Source organism: Aspergillus flavus, chromosome 6 (assembly GCF_009017415.1).
Source record: "Aspergillus flavus chromosome 6, complete sequence".
NCBI lineage: Eukaryota > Fungi > Ascomycota > Eurotiomycetes > Eurotiales > Aspergillaceae > Aspergillus > Aspergillus flavus.
Window position 1 is genome coordinate 1,057,845 of NC_092410.1, and position 10,555 is coordinate 1,068,399.

At 48.1% G+C, this 10,555-nt stretch overlaps 4 protein-coding genes across 4 annotated transcripts; 3 read left to right on the forward strand and 1 right to left on the reverse strand.

Annotated features, from left to right (window-relative positions):
- Positions 1-846: 846 nt before the first annotated feature.
- Positions 847-2,593, forward strand: F9C07_8238 (MFS quinate transporter QutD; the record flags this gene model as incomplete). The annotated part of the gene is made up of 3 exons (XM_041294137.1): positions 847-1,383; positions 1,448-2,161; positions 2,231-2,593. The coding sequence occupies 3 exons, from the start codon at positions 847-849 to the stop codon at positions 2,591-2,593; spliced, it is 1,614 nt and encodes a 537-aa protein (XP_041149431.1).
- A 253-nt stretch (positions 2,594-2,846) lies between these two features.
- Positions 2,847-4,136, reverse strand: F9C07_2073803 (putative dehydrogenase; the record flags this gene model as incomplete). Its single annotated transcript, XM_041286913.2, has 1 exon — positions 2,847-4,136. The coding sequence occupies one exon, from the start codon at positions 4,134-4,136 to the stop codon at positions 2,847-2,849; it is 1,290 nt and encodes a 429-aa protein (XP_041149430.2).
- A 462-nt stretch (positions 4,137-4,598) lies between these two features.
- Positions 4,599-5,699, forward strand: F9C07_8240 (sugar phosphate isomerase; the record flags this gene model as incomplete). Its single annotated transcript, XM_041286919.1, has 1 exon — positions 4,599-5,699. One exon carries the CDS (start codon positions 4,599-4,601, stop codon positions 5,697-5,699), a length of 1,101 nt encoding a protein of 366 aa, XP_041149429.1.
- A 643-nt stretch (positions 5,700-6,342) lies between these two features.
- Positions 6,343-10,194, forward strand: F9C07_2075433 (ankyrin repeat-containing domain protein; the record flags this gene model as incomplete). Its single annotated transcript, XM_071508808.1, is given in 6 exon segments — positions 6,343-6,771; positions 7,005-7,539; positions 7,598-8,191; positions 8,207-8,226; positions 8,489-10,034; positions 10,136-10,194. The coding sequence occupies 6 exon segments, from the start codon at positions 6,343-6,345 to the stop codon at positions 10,192-10,194; spliced, it is 3,183 nt and encodes a 1,060-aa protein (XP_071367714.1).
- Between the last annotated feature and the right edge of the window lie 361 nt (positions 10,195-10,555).

A 10,555-nucleotide genomic window follows, 5' to 3' on the forward strand; every position in this document is an offset into this window, starting at 1 on the left:
GAACAATTGCCGGGGAGAACGCTTTTCCCGGGCTAAGTTTGACCTCGTTTCGCTTAATCTTGTTCAGCCAGTGGCCACACTGACCCCCATGGGGAATACATCGGTAGAGAAACTTTCCCGGCGAAGTACTTTCCCCAGCCACCGATGACATCTAGCCAATGACTATTGGCCGTTATTTCACCTGGATGGTCCATGACTCCATGTACTTCTTAGGGGGAAGCCTGGGGTTGCCCCTGTACTAGCCCTATCTAGTCTGGGGTTTCCTCCCCTTGAGAACACTAAGTTACTAAGGTCGTTATTATACTTTATAGTTCTTGGGTTCCTTGGCTTCCCCACAAATGCTCGCCAGCATTGCGGTCTTAGTCCCACACAACACTTGAGCGGAATCGGAGCGGCGTGCCAACAACCATGGCAGAGATTTCATTGCGACTGGTAGAGTCATTCTGGCTTGGCTCCCTCGTAGTACACACAACAAAGTTTAACAGCGTCTGGGCAAGAGGAAACGAGGACCAAAAACTACCTTCCTCCACGTGCCTACAAGGAAATTAAATTCGTTTTGCCGCCCATCACTTAACAGGCGTGGAAAAACAATCCATCTCCGCAACCCCAGGCTGCTTTCAGCTCGCACCCCGGATTTTCGTTCCACGTTCCATAAACAAGGGCGTTGTCGTCTAGCGTGGGGATAGAGTATAAGTATTTAGATCCCTGACACGCGGCACTTCTTTTTCATCTTTCTCATCACACTTGTTTTCTTATTTCTCACACGCACTCTCAATCCCTGTGTATCTGACCTGAGTTGTTGAGAGAAACTCTGATCACCTCATCAAGAGTGACCACACTGTCACCATGTCTATCCTCTCTCTAGTCGAGGATAGACCAACTCCCAAGGAGGTGTACAACTGGAAGATTTACCTCCTCGCAGCTGTTGCCTCATGCACGTCTTGTATGATCGGATATGATAGTGCCTTCATTGGTACAACTATATCTCTCCAGTCATTCAAGGATGAGTTTGATTGGGACTCCATGTCTGCCGCGCACCAAGACCTAGTGAGCTCCAACATTGTCTCTCTCTACCAGGCGGGTGCATTCTTTGGTGCATTCTTCGCCTATCCTATCGGTCATTTTTGGGGTCGAAAATGGGGCCTGATGGTCTCTGCTTTAATATTTACATTGGGTGCCGGCATAATGCTGGGTACTAATGGCGACCGTGGATTTGGTTTACTTTATGGAGGACGAGTGCTTGCTGGCTTGGGAGTGGGAGCTGGCTCCAATATCACTCCTATTTATATCTCCGAGTTATCTCCACCGGCGATCAGAGGACGGTTGGTTGGGGTTTACGAATTGGGGTGGCAAATTGGTGGGCTTGTAGGCTTTTGGATCTGTGTAGGTTTTTCCTATTTTATTATATTTCCTACACACTATCGACACAGCTAACCCTATCTGGTAGTACGGCGTTGATGAAACGCTGCCCCCGAGTCATAAGCAGTGGATCATCCCATTCGCTGTCCAGCTGATCCCATCTGGCCTTCTTATTATTGGTGCCCTGTTTTTGAAAGAGTCTCCACGTTGGCTATTCCTGCGGGGACGTCGAGAGGAAGCAATCAAAAACCTCTGCTGGATTCGCCAACTCCCAGAAGACCACGTCTACATGATTGAGGAGATCGGTGCTATTGACCAGACCCTAGAACACCAGCGTGCAACTATTGGTCTGGGTTTCTGGAAGCCGTTCGCTGCGGCATGGACGAACAAGAAGATACTGTATCGCCTCTTCCTTGGTAGCATGCTGTTCTTTTGGCAGAATGGTTCAGGAATCAACGCCATCAACTATTATTCTCCTACCGTCTTCAAAAGCATTGGTGTCACAGGTTCGAACACAAGCTTGTTCACCACGGGTATCTTTGGTGTCGTGAAGACCGTGGTGACATTTATCTGGCTTCTTTGGCTGATTGACCGTGTGGGACGACGTTTGCTCCTCCTCATTGGTGCCGCCGGTGGCTCGATCTGTTTGTGGATCGTGGGCGCATATATCAAAATCGCTAGGCCTTCAGAAAGAGAGAACAAGCAGATGGATGGCGGTGGCATTGCTGCTATGTTCTTCTTCTATCTGTGGACAGTGTTTTATACCCCTTCCTGGAACGGTACCCCATGGGTTATTAACTCGGTAAGCTTGTTCTCCGGCTTCTGTGACTGCCATATTAGTAAACTCTCTTCTAATAGCTTCGTCCTTTAGGAAATGTTCGATCCCAACATTCGATCGCTTGCGCAAGCCTGCGCGGCAGGGTCCAACTGGCTCTGGAACTTCCTCATCTCCCGGTTCACTCCACAGATGTTTGCCAAGATGGACTACGGGGTGTACTTCTTTTTCGCGTCTCTCATGATCCTGTCCATCATCTTTGTGTTCTTCCTCATTCCAGAGACGAAGGGTATCCCACTGGAGAGTATGGACCGTCTTTTTGAGACCCAGCCGATTTGGCGTGCTCACGGGACTCTCCTCAAACAAATTCGCGAAGATGAGGAACGGTTTCGTCATGACTTGGAGGATTCCGGCTTTGTGAAGAGCACCGATAGGCAAGTGGAGGTCGTGGATGCTTAATGTTGTTTTCAATCCTGAATGTTGCATTGCTCTGTCTCATGTGAATCTTATGATCTCCAACAGCTGGGCCTGACGATGTCGAATGCTGTGTGACGGCCCACATTCCAGATGCGAATGAGCTCTGTTGGAAAACCTGTGATAATCATTTATTATATAAACCTAGCTATACCCTACCTGGACGTGTTGTCTTTCTTTGTTTCTGGTCCGTTTCCTTCAGGCTGTTTCATCTCCATGACCTTGTATTACTCATTAATTAACGGTTTCCCTCAAGGATGGTCTGATCTAGTTCGATTGTCTCTCCAGTCTCTAGTGCCTTTCGCACAGCCTGGCATACAAGTAATGCCCTCAGGCCTTCTTCACCGGAACAACTAGGCTCAGCTTTGCCTTGGATAACATCGACGAAATGGGCAAGCTGCAAATCGAAAGGAGTCGCTTCTTCCACATCAAACTTCTCGACCGTCAATGGTTGGTTCCAGCTCTTGTCCGGACGGCCATCGTAACTCCAGCGCGTCATATCTGGGACACTGAGGGAGGCGTCCGAACCAAAGATGCGGTAAAAGTCTGCACCAGAAGAACACTTGGGAATGAGCGGATTCTCGCCGGTGCCGGCTTCAAAGTTGTGTGGAGAGGGAGTAGCATCGCAGACAAGGAAGGTACCGACAACGCCTGAAGCGAACCGGAGCGTCAGTGCAGCACCCTCCTCTGCCTCATGAGGGGGGTTAGGGCGCTGCGAGAGGGTTTTCTCAGCGTGAACGCGCACAATGGGGCCGAACAGGTGGTGCATAATGTCAATATCATGCACAAGGTTGATCGGAACAACACCACCCGACGACCGAGCACGACGCCAGTCACCTGGAGGCGCAAAGTATTCTTCTGGTTTGAACAATGTCCACAGGCCGTTGATAGCGATAACCTGGCCCAGAGAACCGGCATCCAATATCTGCTTCGTCTTTAGGACATACGGGTTGAACCGACGGTGGTGTCCGACCAGCAGCTTGAGATGGGCGTTCTCCGACCGCTGCCCAAATTGTAGCAGTGTTAGGCCATTTTCGATGCTGTCACTGACTGGTTTCTCGACTAGAACGTGGATACCACTGGCTAGGAGCTGTCGCGACACGGGGACGTGGGTGTGGTTGGGCGTGCAAACAATGGCTGCATCGGGCTTGGGAATAGCCTGCAGCATGGCTTCGACAGTTGGATAGTAGCTCGTTTGTAGCTCCTGCGCTACCCTGGCAGCATTGGGAAGCGGATCGATGAGCGCTACGAGCTCTGTGTCTGGATTGGAGATAACGGATTTGGCATGTCGAGGGCCAATCAGGCCTGCGCCGACGACGACAACTCTTAGAACCATTTTGGAGGTGCTATTGGAGGAATCACTGGGGAGATGTATTGGTGTGAGCAAATAGGGGAAAAGAAAACATGTGTATATGATATATTTGTTGAACAGAAGATTGTTGACGAATCGGGCCATACCACACGATTTCGGGATAAATTCAGGGCCAAGCGAAACTTCATTGCCGAGGAAAGACCTTAACCTACCCATTGTAATTGGTTTTGGGGTTACCAAGCTCACAGCCGGTTAAATGCAGCGGGGAAAGCGCTTAGCCGGCGGTTCTTCTCTTAGTGTTTCCTGCGGTGGAACCTCAGCCCTAATGCATTGGCAGAGTTATCTTCCATAATACATGCACAGGAATGGCCTTGTGAATCGTTCTTCCAGGGCAGAGTGAGATAAAATGTATTTATTAATAACACAAAGACCAGCGTAGACAGCGATGCCAAGTGAACTGTAGGATACTGCCATTGTGATTAACACCTACGTCAACTGAACACGAGACATGACGCGGCAGTTCGCGTGTCTTTAGCAGTTTCATACTTTTGTTATCACCTCCAAGTGAATCGCGATCACGGCCACGTCCTTCTCTTATAACATCTCTACCACTTTCTCTTCATCTACTGCTTCCTACTTGCTCTGTATCTCCCATTATTACAGCAACTGCTTTTCACGATGCCTAACCGTCTCGGAATTGGTTCCATGTCCCTGGGGCGCCCGGGAATCCACGATCTGCCAACCAAGCTGCACCAGGCCTCTCAGTTCGGCTACAAGGGCATCGAGCTATTCTTTGACGATCTTGACCACTTGGCCAAGTTGCTCTTTGATGGAGATCATATTTTAGCTGCTCATCATGTACGCCAGCTTTGTGTTTCGCTGGGCCTCTCTATCATCTGTCTGCAGCCCTTTTGGCACTACGAGGGGCTTCTGGATCGCACTGAGCACGAGCGTCTTCTCACTGAAAAGCTTCCCAAGTGGTTTGAGCTTGCACGCATTCTGGATACAGATCTCATTCAGATCCCATCTAACTTTCTCCCCGCCGATGCTCAGACAGGCCAGCCCCGCACCACAGGTGACATGTCTGTCATTGTCTCAGATCTTCAGAAGATCGCCGATCTTGGCCTTCAGCAGTCTCCCCCCTTTCGTTTTGTCTACGAAGCCCTAGCATGGGGTAACCACATCAACAAATGGGAAGACTCCTGGGAAGTTGTAGAGCGGGTCAACCGTCCAAACTTTGGAATTTGTCTTGACACCTTCAATATCGCTGGACGGGTGTATGCCGATCCCACATCTCCCACAGGAAAGACGCCTAATGCGGAAGCCGACCTCCAGGCATCTATCGCCCGCCTGCGAACTCGCATCGACCTCTCAAAGGTTTTCTATGTTCAAATCGTGGATGGCGAACGCCTGAGTACCCCTCTGGACGAATCTCACCCATTCTATGTCAAGGGTCAGCCCTCCCGCATGAACTGGTCGCGTAACGCACGCCTGTTTGCCTTTGAAGAGGACCGTGGTGGATACTTACCCGTCTTGGACGTCGCTAAAGCCTTCTTCGATATTGGCTTCGAGGGCTGGGTTTCCCTGGAATTGTTCAACAGAAGCTTGGCTGATCCTGACCCATCTACGCCTCGCAATCATGCCAAAAGAGGGTTTGAGTCTTGGAAGAAACTGGTCGCTGCCTTGAAGCTCAATACCGGTGATGCTTCTATGGTGCATGGTCTTGACGGTACAATTTCACCATCGACTTCTGCTTTGCCTGTGCAGCATCGCCTTTAGCGCCGCTTCCTGCTTCTTTACGTTTTCTTTTTCTTCCACTTCGGGCGTTGGTTTTTAACGGGTTTAATGCTTTGACATATCTGTCCTTTCACGGCATCTTCACAGCGTATGTCCTCTAGTCTTGTTTCTTCCTGGCCTTATGGCTTGTAATGATTGTACATTATGATGGAAATACCCGAATGGAAACAGCCACCAGGCTTACTGTCGAAAATCGCTCACCTTGCCATACATTCTCCTGATAAACGCGGGGGATCGTAATTCCAGCTTCATAATTAATATCTTACCAAGGGAAATTAACTAGATTTACAGGACTTAGTTGAGTCTGTCCAGCTCTATCTCAAGTTCTCTAGTCGGCTTGTCTGCTGGTCACGAGGTGGTTCACTCACATGATTTCACTTCGTCTAGTCACGCTTCACGCAACTCTCGCAACAAGGAGCAAGCAATAAATTATTGACTGAGACACCTTTGCACAAGAATATATTCAATACTTAACTTGGCAAGACTGAAAGAAACCACACTTTTGGATGCTACCAAGAATGCACCGCGCCGCATTTTGCCTGAGTTGTTCCAGCCTTTCTATCTTTAGTATTTCAAGTCTCGTAGTTTCCCATACTTAAATTCCCGGAACTCACATTCAGATATGATGTGCCAGACTAAGATGAGGGACCGACTCAAGCACATATTCCGTTCACCACTATCGCTGCGCCGGGGCCAAAGGCCACCAAGCGATTCAGCCGATCATTTACAAAAGAGTGGATGCATTATGGCTTTACCGCTAGATACACCAGCGGATTCATCTACTCTCCCGGTAGCGGACTTCTGGCAGAAGGCGCTTCACAGGCTTTCTATGGAAGATCAAGTGTTGATACAAAAACATACTACAACCCGATCAACTCCATGTATCGTTAGCGATACGCCGGTCTTACTGCTGGAAGAAGTCAAGCAGAAACGGGAACTATTTGAAAGTAGAAGGTGGAATGTCAGTTTAAACGGCTACACTTTCCGCTTGAGCGATATTGCAAACAAGGTCATGACATGGTTAGAAAAGTTGAAGGCTATTGGCGATATTGCTGTCAATGCAGATCAAATACATTCACGATTACCATGGGCAGGTATCAGAATGTTGTTTCTGGTAAGACCACCCACTGTGACGAAGGCAAAGATGGCTTTTAATGACCGATATCTACTTAGGAAGCCACAGCCGATCGCGAGACTATGGGCCCCCTCCTAGTAGGGCTTGATAAGGTTCTCTACCTCATTGATCTGTGTACGGTATACGAACTTTTATATCCCTACGATCCAAAGATAGAGCACACATATCATAATTTAGAAGCCACAGTCATAGAAGTCTATGTCCTAATCCTGCAGTTTCTACGGACTGCAATCCTGGCGTATGAGCGAAGCACAAAGACAAGTACTTCGGCGACGTTTTGGACTCTCGATTACATTAACGATTATAACGCACGCTTTGAAGCAATCATTCCTCGCATCGATTACGAGGCTCAAAACTGTGAGCGATGTTATAGCCGCCTCGATCGTGTTATTTCTATCGACCAAGTGAAAAGGTTAAAGCGCGTGCTTGAAGACATGGAGAGAGTCAAGGCCCATCAAAACGAGTTTCGAAATATGAATAGTACTTTCCAAAACATATGGCTGTTTCTTGACGATGGAAAGCGAGAAGACGTCCTTAGGTGGATATCAGACATTCCATTTGAGGATCATCACTCAGTGGCGAGGACTGGCCGTACAGCAAATACTGGTGGGTGGCTCTTTAAGCAGCGGGTCTTCCAAGATTGGCAGATATCTGACGACTCAATGATATTTTGGTTACACGGTATACGTGAGTCTTCTAAAAACGATATTACCAAGCGCGTCAAGCTTATACTTTCTTTTCATAGCTGGCGCTGGAAAAACGAAGCTTGTTTCCCGAGTTATTGATGAGTTCCTGCAGGTCCAGGGTCAGAAGCTGGTATATTTTTATTGCAATCGAAATGAAGGACTTCGTCGGAAGCCGAAAGAGATTCTTCGCAGCTTTGTCAAGCAGCTTTCAATCACGGATGATCAAACCGTAATCCATGAGAGTCTTCTCCAAGTCTACATGGATAAGCGACAAAGAGGTTTCTCGTCAACGGACTTGAGCCTCGAAGAGAGCGAAGCGCTCCTAGCTCAGTTAATTTCCATATATCCGAAGACAATATTAGTGCTAGATGCCCTGGACGAAAGCGAAGAAGGCTCGAGGCAAGGTCTCATCAGTTATTTCAGCCGACTCGTCGAGCAGATACAAAATTTGAAAATCTTCATCACCAGCAGACGAGACGAAGATATAGCATGTCGGCTCAAATCTAAGGCTAACGTTGGCATCAATGCAACAGATAGTCAGGATGACATCGCGAAATTTGTCTCACAAAAGATAGATGAAGACGAGAAAAACAGGGCTACCCCTATCTCTGTTGAACTGAAATATGACATTGTCCGTATAATTCTAGACAAGAGTCAGGGCATGTAAGTGTTCTACCCATCACGCTGTGTTGAGTACGAAATGACCTGAGTCGAGATTTCAATGGGCGGCCTTACAAGTTACGGAACTCTTATCCCTAGATCTAGAAAAAGATATTCGTGAGCGTCTGGGATGCTTACCAGCTGGCCTACCTTGCGCATACAACGAGATCTACCAGCGCATTCTAGAGTCCAAGGCAAGCAAGCTTAAGATCGCGATGAGAGCCCTGCAATGGGTTATATGTTCAGAGAAACCTTTAACAGCAGATGCCCTCGTTTTCCTTGTATGCCAGGATCCCGAAATTGATACTTTGATAGCCCCATACGTGGATATCCGATTCATCCTGGAGTCATGCTCTAATCTCCTTGTCATGGATTCCCGGCAGTTTTGTCATCTGTCTCATCTCTCCGTGAATGAATACTTCGAAAACCTTTGGGGCATAGCCATATGTCATGCCAATGCTGCAAAAATATGTCTGACACTTATGCTAGTCGCCAACAATCAATATTCACAAGAATCGTCCATGTATAATGTTATGATTGACAACTTTCTCGCCTATGCAACGCCGCACTGGTTTCTGCACATAAGAAGATATGAGTACTATATCAGGAATACAGGTGACAAGATTGATCCCCGTCTGTCGCAGCTTGTTGAAAGGTTCCTCGGCCGGGTCGAGGAAAGTGGGCCCGCCTATAGGTCCTGGTGCGAACGTTGCGAGCACTTGCCAGGCTTCCCCATAGAAGATCTAAAGCCTTTCTGTAATCCGGTGCTAGCAGTTTGCCGATTCGGCTTTTACCGCATCCCGCTCACATTGTGGGAATCCAAATGCATAAACACTAATCAAACCAACAAAGCTGGGAACTCGCTTCTAGTGCTAACGGTCTTCAGCGAAAATGAATATGCCGTTCAAAAGCTATTGTCACTTGGAGCAGACATCAATGGACAGCTTGATGGGTTGCTCTGTAGTGGGTCCGCTCTCGGTGCTGCCGCATCAATTGGCAATCGAGACATCATCAAGCTCCTACTAAGCGCAGGAGCTCAGATCAATCAGAAGCACGCCGGAGGCATCTACGGCGGTGCACTGGTGGCATCAGTCGCAAACCCAGAAGGTAGGAAGGCCACTCAGCTGTTGCTAGACTCGGGAGCAGAGATCAATCAAGAGCTTGACTGTGGGATATTCGGCAGCGCTCTTGCTGCTGCCGCTGCTCGTGGAGCCGGAGGATACAACAGTACAATTAGCCAATCACTACTCCGTGCAGGAGCTAACGTCAATCAAGCCCTCACTAGTGGGAACTACGGCAGTGCCCTTGCTGCTGCCGCTTCAACACCCATAGGCCATGAGACAATAAAGCTATTACTTGCCTCAGGAGCGAATGTCAATCAAAGGCTCATTTGGGGGAAATATGGTAGTGCTCTAGCAGCAGCATCATTTGGTAGCCTCGCAAACACCTCGCTCCTTCTAGACGCAGGAGCAGACGTCAACCAGTTGCTTACCTCTGGTTTATACGGCAGCGCACTTGCGGCAGCAGCGTATAGTCAAGCAAAACACAGCGTCCAACTCCTACTCAACGCAGGAGCCGATGTCAACCAAAAGCTCACTGCGGGGCTTTATGGAAGTGCTCTTGCAGCAGCGGTGGCCAAGCAGGGCGCCGATGAGGAGATTGTGCAGTTACTGTTGGATGCAGGGGCGGACGTGAACCAGAAACTTTCCTCGGGACTTTACAGTAATGTTCTAGAAGCAGCACGAGCACGAACTCGCCGAGAGCTTTACGAGATACTGTTGGGGGTAGTCATCGGGAAGAATCAGAGAAATTTCGGGTATACCAGCTTAGAGGCCGGTAAGTACAAGGACAGGAAGTCGGCATGATATGAAGCTCTCAGATGTCGAGAATAGTGAGCCGCCGCCGAGAGCTATGGTAATATATGTGACATTCTGCAGTGGCAATGCCCATACGAACTCAGCTCTTTCTGAACCATTGTTTGTCCAATCTCATATGAATGAGGCCATTTTATCGTTTTTTCAGATATATTTTCAGGCAATTCAGTAATTATTTTTCTTTTCTGGCTTCCTTCATCGTTTTACATTTATCTTTCTTCCATTCCCCTATCCCATACTAAATCTTTGAAAACATGGTCGAAAGAATTCTTTACCATAGTATTGCGCGGAAGCCATTTTTATGTAGTCATCCTCCCTAGTAGAATCAACTTTTTTACATACTTTCACAAGTGACCAACTAACACTAAAGTAATCTGAATAGATATAATATCAACAATATTACTGGATACTAAGCTCTTTACATTGGTCTGTCTGGCTTATATCACGAGTACACGCATTGCCCTGTCTGGAGCTACCTACCAA